Raw genomic sequence first — 16,133 nt, forward strand, 5'->3', positions numbered from 1 at the left:
AATTATAACATAGCTGAAGCATAAGACAAAGACCTTAAGATATATATAGCCTTTGTGAGTATGGTAGAGGCCTTTAGAAAGGGAATTAATAAAGCTTTAAAGGAATCTATGAAAAACACAAATAGAAGGAAATGAATAAAACAGTTCAAGACTTTAAAGTAGAAGGAAAAATCAAAAACAAAAACCTGAGGGAAATCTGGAGGTGAAAAATTAAGGAATTCAATAGGAACCTCAGAGGCAAGGCTCACCAACAGAATAACCTAAATCAGAAACACCAGATTTTAAATAAGTTTATGTGACTAAATTATATCCTTTTACATTAACAATTCAACATCTTTTATAACATGACAGTGCCAGTGACATGCTGAGTACACAAACCATGAATGCTGTTTACCTCCTACCACTACTGTGTTCTAGATCCATCTGGGCAACTCCAAAGGCCCCTGAGAAAACAAGTGCTCCATTTCTTCCACTGTCCCACTGGGCATAGCAATTCAGCAAATGATCAGAAGGGTTTATAGTGCATCATTTAGTCCATACAAGAATTCATTCAATTTTAAAAATTGCCAGTTCTGTCATATATGCCAACACACCAATAAGGTATTTATGACACAGAATCTGTAAAAGAAAAAAAAAGTGAATTTAAAATTAAGACATGATGACAAGCAATTTGATATTTGTGGACTTTGCCATGTTTCTTCTTGATTCTACTTTATTTTTAATTATATAGTTGTGTGTGTAGATATGTATATGTAGATGCATGCAGGTGCCCCAAGAGGCCAGAGACATCTGCACTTGGAGCTAGAGTTTCAGGGAGTTGTGAACTACCTGATGTGGGTGCTGGAAACCCAAATCAAGATTCCCTACAAGAGCAGTGCAGTTCTCAACCAGCTGAGCCTGTTTAAACCAAATTTTAAAAGGCCAGAAGAGTGGGTTGGTCCTCTGGAACTGATGTTACAGTGGTTGTGACCTGGCCAGAAATGCGTACTAGGAATTGGACTCTCAGGTTCTCTGCAAGAGCAGTAAGTGCTATTAATCACTAAGCCATTCTCTCTCCAGTTCTCATTTTTTTGAGACAGGATTTTGAGTAGCCCATGCTGGCTTTGAACTCCCTATATTGCCAGAGATGACTTTGGACTATTGATCCTCCTGCCTCTACCTCCCAAGTGCCTTTTGTTTTTAATGCTTAGTACTTCTCATCAAAATTTGAGCTCCAGTTTGAAAACATGTTTTATATAGTATTCATGGAACCTAAGACATAAAAACCCTCAAATATTGACTTTTTCTTTTTATAAAAATTGACTTACTTTGTGTCTTATGCATGTATGTGCATGCCACAGCATGTATGGAAGTCAGAGGATAAGTTTCAGGAGTTAGATCTCTTCTTGCACCATGTGGGAGATACAGGGATCACATTCAGGTCATCCTGCTTGGCAGCAAGTGCCCTTGCCCACTGAGCCTTCTTGCCAGCACCTTACATGCTTTTCTTCATGAGCTATGTTTAATGTACCACTTAAATTTATTCTGGCCTTGATTTTCTTCTTTTAAAATAAAATATATATAAAATACAGCATTGTTCTAAAAATTAAAATTAATATCTACTAGGCACAGAGGAACTATAGCATATGGTCATTCATTTGTGAAAGCTGAAAACATCAGTCTTGGGGAGTAATGGAGCACACCTATAATCTCACTACTTTGGAAGGGAGGCAGAGGGTTGGGAATTCAATATCATCCTTACCTATATAACGAGTTCAAGGCTAGCTTGAGCTATATGAAATCCTTCCTTAAAACAAAACAAATCTCATAGAAGAAAATAAAGGTCACCAACAGCTAAGAGATAGAAAGAGGTTACATGATAGGTAATAAAATACCAACCAGATAGGAGAAATTAATTCTAATGTTTTTATAGCACAATTGTGTAACTAGAGTCTACAATTTATTATCTGAATCTGAAGGATTCAGGAGAATATAAAGACTCTTATTAATATAAACAGAGAAATAGAGATGGAAATACTAATTACTGTGCCTTTCTTGAGTCATAAGTATTTACAAATAAGAAAGAAAAGGTATAGCTCAGTGGCCAAGTACTTGTCCAGTGTGTGCACAGCATGATGTTGATTGAATTCCTACCACACACACAGAAAAGGACAAATACACGAAAAATTTAAAAACAGAAAAAGTAGAATTAATCTCTTTTAAGAGTCTTAGCAATGGCAAAATAATAAGCATTCACTGAATAAATAAATTTTATATATATATATATATATATATATATATATATATATATATATATATATATATATATGTATGTATTTAAAATACCACAAGGGAACTAGAGAGATGGCTTAGTGGATAAGAGCACTGGCTGCGCTTCCAGAGGACCTAGTTTCAATTCCCAATATCCAAATGACATCTCACAACAAAACTCCAGTTTTAGTGGATCTAAAGTTTCCCTCTGCTGGCCTCCATGAACACTAGACATAGTACACACATGGTGCATGGACATACATGCAGGCAAAACACCCATATACATAAATAAAATTAAAATATGTCTTAGGAGCTATTTGTTTCTTTATAGAACATGAAAACCATGTGTCTGTGTCTTCCTTTCTAATGGCAACAGAAAGGTACTCATGGGCAAAACTTATTCTGTTGCTGGCTATAATTTTATCATACACACACACACACAAAATGCTGTTATTTAATAATTATTTCAAAATTTGGCAATTTAGAAATTTTTAGTTGCTCCAAGGTAATTCATATTATTCAGCTCTACAGTGTACAACACATAGTGGCCTTCCACTTAGAGACCAGCTCTAGGTGGCTAAAGACATTGGTAAGTCATTCATAAAGCAGAAAATAAGTCTTTCTCTTGTCTTGAACTATGCATTTAAGTATGTTTCTCCATGTAACCACACATTTGGAAAAATGTAATTAAATATGTTTAAACTTACCTTTATTTTTCCATCTGTGTGTGCTGAAGCTACAGAAGTTGAGACACGAACCAATCTTGTGGCTGATAAGTGAATTTTGAAATGCCTATGGAAATGTGAATAAAGGCAGTTCATAAATAAGTCAACTTCCTCCTGGGTAACCTCCCCAGGTGTTTTGTGGATACTGTCCCATAAAGCTTTTGCATCCTCTGGATGTATTGCATAAGAAATATCTAAGTTCTGTGGGCTACAGGGCACAGACCAAATGAATTCAGTAGTAGCCACATAATGGTCCATCTTGCATGCAGTCCACAAAGCAGCCATCCAGGAAAGATTAAACGCGCTGATCGCTAAAGGACTGAAGGAACAGTCGAAGGTTTTCTGAAACCAGCCTCCGATTAAGGATGTACTGGATTCTGCTCCATTTGCAAGGAATAAGGGTAGACAGGTGAAGTCTTCTGAGACAGTCTCCTGAAGACTCTCTCCAAATACACAACAGAACCAACCAGTCCACAACACTTTATCTTCTCTGTGTTCCCGTGATGACTGAGATTTTGAGAGAATCTACAAAGAACAGTAAAAACATATTCATTAAATTTGAAAGACCATTTACTTCTAAATTTTATCTTCTTAAAATTAATGAGTATATTAAAAGGCCAAGCATGGTGGCACATGCTCAAAATCTCAGGCTGAATCAAGAAGACAAGGAGTTCAAGGTGAGCCTTGGCTACATAGCAAGTTTGAAGTTAGCTGGTCTATGAGATACCAGTTGGATGGATGGATGGATGGATGGATGGATGGATGGATGGATGGACAGACGGACAGACAGACAGAAGGTAAATGTACTGCAATGGTGGCATACCCATTTTCTTATTAGATTTGAGGCCTGCTATACAGGAAGTAATTCATGCCTAAAACTATAAACCTAGGCTCTAATAGGCAAGGTTCTCCTGTTTTATTGCTAAATAGACATAATGTTGCTTTCAAATCCCTTTCTAAAAATATTATGTTGTGCTCATGGATAAATACTGCTATCAGTTTTGGTCAGGAAAGTTTCTTTTTGCTGTGGGCCACAGAAACCTATTAACTGGCCAGTGCTGAGGGTTAAGTGGTGGTTAAATAGATCTACACTATTCCCTCTAATGCTTACAGAATAGCATCCTTGGAAGAGTAGATGGAAAAAAGAGAGCCAGAGGAAGAGCTGCAAGTGTTACGGATGCTGTCTTCTGGCATGAGCTGGCCACTGTACTCTTCAACTCTCAGCAGTTAATTCCTGCAGAAGACTGGGCTCATCAACATTCTTGAAGATCTGTCATCCTTCTAAAGTTGAGATTTCTTTTTCTTCCCCATGATACTGTATACTTAATATGCCATCATTTTTAATGAAGTGAAGTTGGAGTTTATTAAGAATGAGTTTTAATACATATTTAATTACAAGTACTAGTGGAGAGTGGTATATAAGAACAAAAATATTTAAAAACAAACAAACAAATGAAGAAGAAGAAGAAAAAAAAAACACCAGGAGCTGAAAAGATGGCTCAGTAGTGAAGAGCATTTGTTGATCTTACAGAGGATGTGGGTTCAATTCCCAGCATCCATATGACAGTTCAGAACCATCCATAATTCTAGTTCCCAATGACCTCATGCCCCCTTCTGACCTTCAAGGACACTAAGCACACATGCAGTAAGACATGCATACAGGCAAAACACACAAAAAAATAAGATGAACAAATCTAATTTTAAAAAAGATAAAAAGCCTAATACATTTACCTTTGCTATTATATGTAAAATGTAGATCTCCCCTCAACCTAGACCAAGGCAGTAAAGTCACTTCTACTACAACTGACAAGTCCTTCAATTTGTTCCATTGTGCTCATCTGCTCAAGGTGACTCAAAATCTTAATTATACTCCCACAACAAACCCCTCAAATTTCCCACTGTTATTACAAAGTAAACACACCTTCAAAACACTGAGAATAATTTTTGTTAAAGTACTGACCAGGGTAACATTTAAATCATTGCCCCATATTTCTTAATAAAGGATCATTTAAACAGTTTCTTATATCTTTTTATTCAAGAGATTATAAGGGACTGAAACATCTCTGAGACCAAATATACTATATGTATCACACTGTCATCACTGTCATGATCCAAGAAATGACATTTTGAAATCCATTCCTTTCAAAGTGACTACTGAAATTTCGTGTTCCCACCAGCAATGCACAAAGGTTCCAAGTTCTCCAGACGTTCAGCCACATTTATTGTTGTTGTTTTGTTTTGTTTTTAAAGACAAGGTCTCTCTGCATTAGCCATGGCTGTCCTAGAAGTCACTCTGTAGACTCATCGGCTTGACTCCGCCACTCAAGTGCTGGGACTAAAGGCAGGCACCACCATGTCCAGCTCTGTTATTACATTTTTAACTTAGAGTCTGTGGTAGTGATCATGCTAGTGAAAGGCTTCGATTTGCACTAATGGGAAAAATAATTTTTTCATGTACTCACTAGCAGTTTGTGAGGATGGCTTTGTGCTATGCTTATAAGCTAAATTCACCAAAACAAGTGGAGATTTAAAATCCTTAAAATAATGCTCTGGTTAAAATTGTGTTCTATGTTTTTCTTCTAACTCCTTGAACTGCATTGTCTTCATTCTCTTCATCTTCATTGCACTTTAACTTTTTATAAGATTCTTCTTTTGGGTTTAGAATCATTTGGAACTTGTCTAATAATTCGAAAAATCCTTGAGCTATATGGTATCGCCATCTGGAGGTAACAGTGAAGCAGCCATGTCCACCAAATTAGACATCCCTCTAGAGCCCCATCCTGCACAAAGTGGACGTTTTCTTAACAAACCAGATAGTGCCAGGTGTGGCGGTGTACTGTAATCCTAGCATCTGAGAGACGAAGGCAGGGGATCTAGGCCAACAGCAAGGTTTAGTTTAAGATTCATTTATTATATATACAGCATTCTGTTTGCATGCGTGCCTTCAAGCCAGAAGAGGTCATCTGATCTCATTACAGGTGGTTGTGAGCCACCATGTAGTTACTGGGAATTGAACTCAGGACCTGTGAGAGAGCAGTCAGTGCTCTTAACCGCTGAGCCAACTCTCCAGCCCAACAACAGCAAGGTTTAAAACCACGGTAAGTCCAAGGTCACCCAAGGTTCCAGGAGACCCTATCTCAAAAAAAATAAATAAACAAGTAAAACCAAATAAAGGACAGGTAAAAGAGACCAGATTTTAAATGTTCTTACTTTTGCAGGATATATGGTCCCTGTGACAACTAACTACTCAACTCCCCTGTTATAGCCCAAAGGTGGCCACTGACAATACTGAAGCAAATAACAGGCTGTGTTCCAAGAAAAATCTTATTTATAAAAATAAGGGAAGAGTTGGAGCAGGACTGCCCCCGAGCCTGAGTATCAGGTCAGCCAGGGCTATGCAACAAGACTGTCTTTGGGGGAGGGAAAGAAAGAGATAGTCAGCTTACACATTAGTTTGCTGACCTCTAAGTTATACAAATGAATCCAGTCTTTCTCTACAGCTTGAAAATTTAATTTCCTTTTTAAAGATTAAGACTAGTTCATCTGGACTGGGCACAGTCACACAAGCTTTTAATCCCAAGAATTGGAAGGCAGAGGAAGTCAGATCTGTGTGAGTTCTAGGTCATCCAGGACTACTTAGTAAGACCCTGTATCAAGAAAAAAGGGGGGGGAGAGGAAGAAAAGAGCGCAGTTCCCAGTAACCACATGGTGGCTCACAACCATTTGTAATGGGATCCGATGCTCTCTTCTGGTGTGACTGAAGACAGTGGCAATATATTCATATACATACAATAAATAAATAAATGGCAGGGTGTGGCAGCACACACTTATATCTACACTCAGGAAACGGAGTAGGATCTCAATGAGTTCAAGGCCCTTCTAACCAACAGAGCAAGTTCCCTGTCTCAAAAACCATAAGTTAATCTCTTAACCAATTGAAAGATAGACTTGCTACCTTTATTGTACTACTCATCGGAAGAATTATGAAAAACTGCATTCCTGAGAGTAACATGGCATCATACAGCATATAGAATAATAATAAATGCACAAGCTTTTACTAAAATTCTGCTTCTAAGAACTAAGACCTAAAAATATCCACTAAATTACTTACATTGGTTAGTTTTTAGTTACCATGACACAGCTACAGTCAGCCAGGAAGAGGGACCATCAACTGAGGAATTTCTACACCTAATTGGGCTCATAGACAGGTCTGGGGGACATTTTCTTGACCTTTGATTGATGTGGGAGAGCCCGACTCACTGTGCCACCCTAGGCAGCTGGGCCTAGATATAAGAGAGCAAACTGAACAAGCCACGGAAAGAATGCCTATAAGCACTGTTCCTTCTGGTCTCCATAGAGTGCCTGCCTTGGCTTATGACATGGAACTATAAGGCAATTTAAAATCTCCTTCCTCCCCAAGTTGCTTTTGTCAGTGTTTTATCACAATAGGAAAGAAGCTATAACTACAAGAATGCAGAATTCCTGATTCTGAGTGTTGTCTACAGCACTGACTAGCCAAAATGCTGGGATGCAAAGTATGGACAGTGAGACCCCAATAAAGACTACACTGATTCAGATAAACAAATATCAAAATCTTCAGTTCTGAGGCTGGAGAGATGGCTCAGTGGTCAAGAGCACTGACTTCTAGAGGTCCTGAGTTCAGTTCCCAGCAGCCACATGGTGGCTCACAACCATCTGTAATGGGATCTGATGCTCTCTTCTGAAGAAAGCAACAGTGTACTCACATACATAAAATAAATATTTTTTAAAAAGCATTAAATTCTGATTTTTAAAAAATTATTATTGTATGTATGTGAATGCATGATTGGGGGTCCTTGTGCCAGAGTGGAGTGTAACATCAGAAAATGCCTCTGTACAATCGGTTCTTTCCTTCCACCTTTGGTTCTAGGCATCAAACTCAGACCACCAGCCTTGCCCAAGTGTTTTGACCTGCTGAGACATCTTGCCAGCACACGTTTCTTAAATTTCATTCATACTTCTGTATGTTTTCTGAAATCAATATCATATTACATCCACAAAAAATTTCCTACACAGTAGGAAATAAAATTAAGTTGACCATATACATTATAATATATTATAGTTATCATTTGTTATATAATATTAATTATGGTATATAATTATATATAATATTAATATATCATTACATATTTATATAAAATATTATATGTATTATAATATAAGGGCTGGGTATTGGTGGTGCATGCTTTACCCACAGTACTTGGGAGGCAGAGGCAAGTAGATCTCTATGAGTTTGAGGCCGGTCTGGTCTACAGAATAAGTTCCAGGATAGCCAGAACTACACAGAAAAATCCCGTCTTGACAAAAACCAAACAAACTAATGAACAAAAAGTAAAATAAAAAACAAAATAAAACCCCACAAGCTTTGGGCCAGCAAGATGGCTCAGCAAATTAAAGCATTTGGTGCCATGCCTAAGAATATGACTTTGATCCCCAGGATCCTACATTAGAGAGAACATTAGAGAGATCCTACATTAACTCCAGTAGCTTCTCCAAATTCCACAAGGATGCTGTGGCACAGACACACACACACATAGACACATAGATACACACACACACACACACACACACACACACACACACACACACACACACCAAAATGTTTGTAAGTCAAATAAAAAGAAAAGAACAAATAAGAAAATACCATAATTCCCACTGTACCCCTTTGGAAGCAAAGGCTGCAAATGTACTACTATACCTGGACAAGAAATGATTCAGGGTCACTTTGTGTCCCTTTCACTCCAAGTAGAGTGGAGAAAATCACTTTGATGTTGAAGTCTTCTCCCACTTCCACAGCAAGTCCCTTTTGCTTTTCAGCAGCAATAAATGAACTTAGAAGTCTAGAATAGTCTTTGAGATTAGAATAGGAGAATTTATACAGGGGAGTTAAACTATATACAGTCCACTGTTTGTGGAGGAGAAATGCAACCTTCTGAGGATCGATATTTTCCTAAAACAAACAAAAAATCAGACAAAGGTTTTAAAAGTAAAAAGCATAATAAGAATTTTCTCATAGCAATTTACATTTTTTTAAAGATTTATTTATTTATGTACACTGTTGCTATCTTCAGATACCAGAAGAGGGCATGGGATCCCATTACAGATAGTTGTGAGCCACCATGTGGTTGCTGGGAACTGAACTCAGAACCTTTGGAAGAGCAGTCAGTGCTCTTAACTGCTGAGCCATCTCTCCAGCCCACAATTTACATATTTAATATACATCTACTACATGGTACATGATCTTGTATTCCTAAAATTAATCTCAAATGGAGTTTACAGGTCACTCTCTCCTTATTTCTCATCCAAGAGGCTGCTCTAAAGAGAACGCATCACTCCAAGTCTATTGCTATCTCCTAACCCTTTCTCCATAGCACTTACTGTGATCTGAATATATGTCTTACTTTTCTTGTCTCCCTTTCCAGTCAGAGTAGAAGCTTGCTGGGGACAGGCTCTTGTCTATGTCATTTACTCTAGCTGTTAGAACATAAATAATGCACTTCACAGGATTTCATGGATGAACATTTACATTTTACTTTTTACATCTTGCAAATAGTGGTGCTGGCACTTTAATGACAGTGTGACTGCCAAGCAGGGCACAGCCCTGGGATTGCACTATACACACAAAAGTATTTCTGAAGAATCCAGCTTGATTAGCCTTAAGTAACTTAAAAAATATTTAACAAGTCCATTTTATGCAACAAAGCTGTGATGGCTCGAATATGCTTGGCACAGGGTGTGTGTGGCCTTGCTGGAGGTAGTGTGTCACTGTGGGCATGGGCTTTAAGACTCTCTCTCACCCTAATCCTGTGGGAGCAAGTCTGCTAACAGCCTTCAAGTGAAGATGGAGAACACTCAGCTCCTCCTGAACCATGCCTGCCTGGAAGCTGCCATGTTCCTGCCTTGATGATAATGGACTGAACCTATGAACTGTAAACCAGCCCCAATTAAATGTTGTCCTTATAAAAGTTGCCTTGATCATGGTGTCTGTTCACAGCAGTAAAACCCTAACTAAAACAAAAGCCTAATTAGGTATAATAAATAAAAGGACTAGGAAATGCTTGTCTACACTCTGTTAGAGTCACAAGTGTCATCACCAACAAACACTTGGGCAGAGATGTCAAGCAGTGCACACTGTGAACTCAGTGTAGAGGAGGATCCTTACAACACTGAAATAGTCCCTGGTGAGACTACTATAAAGACATGTGCTCAACTCATGTGCACACTGAATAAAGAAAATGGGCCCACTTTTAATCCCAGCACTCAGAAGGCAGAGGCTGGTGGATTTCTATGAGTTCAAGGCCAGCCTGGTCTACATAGTGAGTTCCAAGACAGCCAATGCTCTATAAAGAGACCCTGTCTCAAATAAATAAATACATACATACATACATACATACATACATAAAGGAAGGAAGGAAGGAAGGAAGGAAGGAAGGAAGGAAGGAAAAAAGGGAGGGAGGGAGGGAGGAAGGGATGGAGAGAGAGAGAGAAAATATGATAGGCATACACATATATCAGACACAATAGAATTTTTTTTAAGCTGTAAAGAAAATATGAAACTGTGACATTTGCAAGAAAAATGGTTAGACTCTTAGATGTTAGGTAAAGTAAGCCAGACTCAGAAAGACAAGTACCTCATGTTTTCTCTAATATTCAGAATTTAGATGTGTATATATGTGTGCATGGTCATAAAAGCAGAAAGTGACCATGAGCAGAAAGGAAGAGCCTATAAGGATAGGGACAATAAAAAGAAAGCAGAAAGGAAAACTCCTTGGGAGGAGAAATAGGATCAGGTTGGAGAAAATGAGGAAGTATAGCATATATATGAACATGCCATAGGGAAACCAGTCATTTTGTATGTTCACTTAAAAAATTAATTTAAAAGACAAATATGAGCGAGGCATGGTGGTGTATGACTGTAACCCCAGCTCTCCTGAGGCTCAGAGAGACTACACACAAGTACAAGGCCAAACTATGAGTTCTAAGCTAAGAAACAAAACCAAATGTAAACAAACAGGAAAACAAAAAGCCTTATTTGTATTGGCTTTGTAACAGCACTAAAATCAATTAACTGAACTATTCCTCAAATGAGGAATGGTTTTATTCATTAGCTAAGGGGTTAAAAACAGTATAAAAGTACTGACTGTCTAAAAGCCCCTGGCTTCCTTCTGAGAAACTTCTAAAGTCCACATTTTCTGACACGGTCAGATGTGTGTGTGTGTGTGTGTGTGTGTGTGTGTGTGTGTGTGTGTGATTTGAGAACAGTGTCATAGTTACAGCAGTGAAGCAGTCAAATACTCTTTCTTATTAAATATACAGGAAGATAATAAAAAACACTAAACTAGACATTTCTATCTTTATATAAAATGTCTTGGAGGGCTTGGAGAGATGGCAGAGGACCAGGGTCTGGTTCTTAGCATCCACATGATGGTTCACGATCATGTCACTCCAATTCCAGGGAATCCATGCCCTCATCTGACTTCCTCAGACATGCATAGTACACATACACACATATGCAGGCAAAACACTATACACTTGGAAATCATATAGGTGCACATATGTCATCTCAGCTATCCAGTGAAAGAAAGAATGAACAAGGAAATAAATAAAGTCTCCCGGGTTGGGAACAAAGTTCAGTGGTAGATCTAAACTTAACATATGCAAGGTATTAAAACCCAGTAGCTTTCTGGCCAAGAATATTACTTTCTTGAATATTCATGCACCTGCATGAGCAATTCTTCATAAGAAGCCAACTTGTCTCCTATCCTAAAAGGCTCTAGATGCATACCACAGACAAGAGAAGACTACACTGAAGGTGTCAAAGAACACAATAGAACCTATGTAACCTGCTAAACAAGAATTCAAGTTTCAAGCATTGAGAAACATCATATAAATATAAAAATGAGAAATATTCCAGTCAAACAGGGAAAAGCAAGAGTCTGTATTCCTCAAAAATGCCAATATCATAAAAGAAAAATATTGAAGAAATTATGTGGACTAAAGGAAATTAGAAAAAACAAAAGATATTGTGGTTAAAGTAATTATTTACTTAGATATTCCTCATTTATCTATTGAGAGATTAAGATACTAAAAGTATTAGTTATATAAGCTGATATATTCTTATTCATATATTCTCCATCACTGACTAGCTCAAAGGTGTTACAGGATATCTGATCATACTGTGAACAATCAGACTGTGTTGTTTACTGGAAAAAACTGGTTCTAGTTGTGGTATGGCTCAGTCCTAGCTCACACCTTTGATCCAAGAGCTTTCTGGTTATTATAAACAGGATTAAAATAGAATCAACTATAGGTCAAGAAGCAGAACAAACACCCAATTGACAGAGAGTGAACATCAGAAAGAACCAGAGAGTAAAAGGAAGTCAGAGACAGAGAGACACACAGGAAACAGAAGGAAGGGACATTCAGTTTGAGGGGTTTTTGAGATAGCATAGAGAAAGAGAATTTGCTTTTTAGACACTGGCTATAGAGGAAGGTAACCTGGGTGCTTTCTCTGCCTCCCTGAGCTAGCAGGCTTTCACCCCAGCATCTGGCTCCCCAGTCTTCATTGATAAAATCAAATGATTGAGATTTTGTTAAAAACAACACAAATAGACACAAATCATACCTGCAACTGTGAACATTGAGGAATTTTCCTTCGAGATGGACTGGGAAAAAATGAACTCTGCCTCCTGACCAATTCCAGTCGTTTCTGCAGAGGGGTGGCACCTACAAAGTAGCCCTTAAGGTTCGAGGTCCTTTGTCTAGAAGTCGATATTCGAGAATCATAAAGATCCATGGTCTGCATTAAAAAAAAAAAAAAAAGTAACTAGAACTCTAACCACTAAAAAGTTAACTCGCGCACATGGTTCTCTTACATGCACATTCTTACTCTCTTCCCTTCCCACTCCCACCTTTCCTACATCCTTTTGGTTCTTGTCTTAGCCACTGTTCTATTACTATGAAGAGAAATGTCAAAACAAGAAACCTTTCAGTATGAACTCTAAAATAAGTCAAATAATGTGATATACATGTTACAAAGGAGACTTTCGAGACCAATGAAGGCTGAGCACAGCAGGGGCTTCACAATGACCCTAAAAGGCTGTTTCTAATCTGGCTTACCAATTTCAAAAACTGGGGAAAGACAAAATGACTTTACGTGAGCAGATGGAAAGACAATCATGACAACTGGCGTGGTGGGTGTACATCAGTTAGGCCCCTGTGGGGGATTCGGAAATAAACCTAGCAGAGGAAAACGTGGGAAGGAGAGTGAAGCACCATAAGCCCCTGCGACGAGTCCTGATCTACTTACTGTACACAGTGTATGATCCGACATGGCTCCCTGCACACAGGTGAGACAACACAAAGGACCCGAAGCCAGAGCAGTAGCTGCTTCCCCTTTCTTCAAAGAAATCTCCACTGGGATGGTGTGTGTATGTTGGACTCATGGACGGGGTAGTCAGACTTGGCCAAACAACACAGGTTGTACCCCAATTTACCCATGAATACATAAACATACCCTAATTGGCTAAAAAGCAATACATAAGCGTATGTAATAAACAATAGTTAGGTCTGCACTCTGATGCTAGTCTCCAGAGTGAATCCAGAGCATCTTTGTGGGCTCCATCTCCACTTCCCTCTTCCCACACCCCGCTTTCCTCAAATAGGCTGCAAAGCAACAGCAACAGAATGACCAATCACTAGACTGGCCCCAGATCACCAGTGAAAAAGAAAACCATGCTCCCAGGCTGGAGCACTGCTTACCCCTGCTAGCTCTGCCACTTAACAATACCAGCAGCCAGAAAGATATGAGATCTCTACTCTGAAAACTGGAGGGTATCTTTATAGACACACCAGACCAGCAATATCCTGTAACTAGTACTTAATCCGCAGAGGAAATGCCTCGGCTGCTGCCTCCCAAACCTACCTAAGTACGTAAGGGATTTTCTTTCCTACCAACCCTCCTCCAGCCAGAAAAGTGACAAAACTGAGCCAGCTGAATGGGATAGAAAGTAAAGAGAATGCAGCCTTCAATGGATTTGTTGATGGAGGAACTGGGAATAGATAGAGTGGTTCCTGCATCAATGATCTGGAAAGAAAGATCTCTCTCTGTTTCTGTCTGTCTCTCTCTGACTCTTTGTCTCTGTCTCTCTCTCTCTGTGTGTGTGTGTCTAACACACACACACACACACACACACACACACACACACACACACACACACATTCCTGAGGGGGCATGGCCATTTCCTCCTCCTTAGGAATGGTGTGCAGAGGAGGGGTGGTGACAACATTCTCTATAGAGGGTAAATCACCTGGAAGAGCCAGTTGTCTATATTAGGGGAGCAGTTCTCCTACCATTAATCCCTCCTCAGTGGGCTTTGGTACCTTCTTAGCTTTATCTGGATTCTCAAAACTCCAGGACTGGTGAGATGGCTCAGCCAATAAAGGAACTTGCAGCCAAGTTAGACAACCTGAATTCAAATCCTGGAATCTGTACAGTAGGAGAACTGACTCCTGCAATTTGTCCTCTGACCACTGTACCCACACCACAGTACATGGACATACACAGATAGAAGTATTAAGAAAATAAAATAAAAAGCACCACAGACAGGGATGCAACATTTACATAAGCATTTTCATTTTCCCACAGGCATAAATAAAGTATTCCCATGATGTGAAAGCCTTTGTCACACTCCTAATGAGCCTCCCATTAATGTGCACTTCAGTGGATTTAGATTAATGGCCCTATCTTGTCCTCTCTCATTGCTTTTCAGGCCCACCTCTTGTCTTGCCTGCTTCCAGGACTTACAGAAAGAACTTCATTGGGGAGTCAGGATAAACCAAGAACTGGAGCTGCTGCTACCAGGAAAAGCTGAGGCTTCTTTGACTCATGCCTGTGGAGGTCCCAGGCCAACTTCTAGAAGGCTTGTCTTTAAAGACACCTTTGGCCTTCTCATCAGAGCAGTCATGGGTTTGATAGAAGAATTCCTTGTCTTTTTTATTATTTTTGACTCTTTACAAGCTCTTCTTGTCCACAGCAGCCATGCAGATCCCCTCTGGTAAAAATGGTCCATCAATTGAACTTTACTTCAGAAAGCAGCATCTTCCTGCTGCCACCACCTCCTCCACTCTCTTCCCGGCTTGTTTACTATTTAGATCTGAGTCTTCATCAGTTCTGTTTACTCAGAATTATTCTCTAAAGTATGCTAATTGGTACAATAATTGCTAAGTATACATTACTTTCCAGGCATGTTTGTAAGCACTAAACAAATATTAAGCCTTTAATGAATATTCTCTTTTTGTTTGGGGGTGTTTTGTTTATATCGAGTGACAGTTTCTCTGTGTAGCCCAGGTTAGCCCAGAAATCACAGCAATTCTCTTGCCTCAGCCTCCCTAGTGCTGGTACTACTGTTCACTCCTCAAAGGACCCCCATTATATAAGCTACTATGTTGCCAGTTGACTGGAAGGAAAGGTTTTAAGTTTTTCTCAAGTCTGCACCTTCTTTAAATCTTATGCCTGTGGCAAACGATCCCTATCTGCAGCTTTCTAGTATCCACAGAACTGCATCTCCCGTCCAATTCTCTTGTACTCTGTTCCTAACACACAACTAAACCTCCGTAGTTTTTCTTGTAGTTAGACCACGGAGAAAGTCCCTGAGTTAACCACTGCAATATCGCCACAAAAGTCAATCCACTGCCCCCTACCAACGCTCACTTGAACTTTCGTTAACTTCGTTTGTACCCATCTAAACACACAAAAGCATTGCAAAGACAACAGCCACTCAACAGAAATATATGAAATACATGGCCAGTCGAGGACCCACACAAAACCTCTTACCAAAATTATGTGGTAATAACAGTGTCGTCCATTCCGGATTCAAGAATCATTCTTCAAGTCTGGCTCCAAGACTACGTCGAGGCAAAAGATTTGTTTTGTTTTTAAGAAAAAGAAAGAACACGGACAAAATGACTGCTAAGAGTGAAGCGAAGCAATGCCGGGTGAGTTCAGAAGAGACATCAGGATCCCTGGAGGGAACCTAGCTTCCCTCAGGCGGGAGCAACTTCTGCAACTTCACCCCGGGAGAGACAGCTCCGCTTCCCAAGCAGCCCGGCTCTGCGACC

The 16,133-nt window shown here is 39.3% G+C and overlaps 1 protein-coding gene across 1 annotated transcript; it reads right to left on the reverse strand.

Annotated features, from left to right (window-relative positions):
• Positions 1-480: 480 nt before the first annotated feature.
• CENPL (centromere protein L) lies at positions 481-15,939 on the reverse strand. The gene is made up of 5 exons (XM_080927715.1): positions 15,850-15,939; positions 12,640-12,813; positions 8,713-8,964; positions 2,958-3,500; positions 481-618 (listed from the first exon to the last, which is right to left on the reverse strand). The coding sequence occupies exons 2-5, from the start codon at positions 12,808-12,810 to the stop codon at positions 547-549; spliced, it is 1,038 nt and encodes a 345-aa protein (XP_080783841.1). The 5' UTR covers positions 12,811-12,813; positions 15,850-15,939; the 3' UTR covers positions 481-546.
• Between the last annotated feature and the right edge of the window lie 194 nt (positions 15,940-16,133).

Source organism: Micromys minutus (genome assembly GCF_963924665.1).
Source record: "Micromys minutus genome assembly, chromosome: 1".
Lineage (NCBI taxonomy): Eukaryota > Metazoa > Chordata > Mammalia > Rodentia > Muridae > Micromys > Micromys minutus.

What these genes read in the sequence shown, in the direction of transcription:
- CENPL (XM_080927715.1), bottom strand. Translation starts at nt 12,810, where the DNA reads ATGGATCTTTATGATTCTCGAATATCGACTTCTAGACAAAGGACCTCG. An exon ending in CTCAATGTTCACAGTTGCAG is followed by an intron (nt 8,965 to 12,639) that starts GTATGATTTGTG and finishes TGTTTGTTTTAG; the next exon opens with GAAAATATCGATCCTCAGAA. An exon ending in ACACAGATGGAAAAATAAAG is followed by an intron (nt 619 to 2,957) that starts GTAAGTTTAAAC and finishes TTTCTTTTACAG; the next exon opens with ATTCTGTGTCATAAATACCT.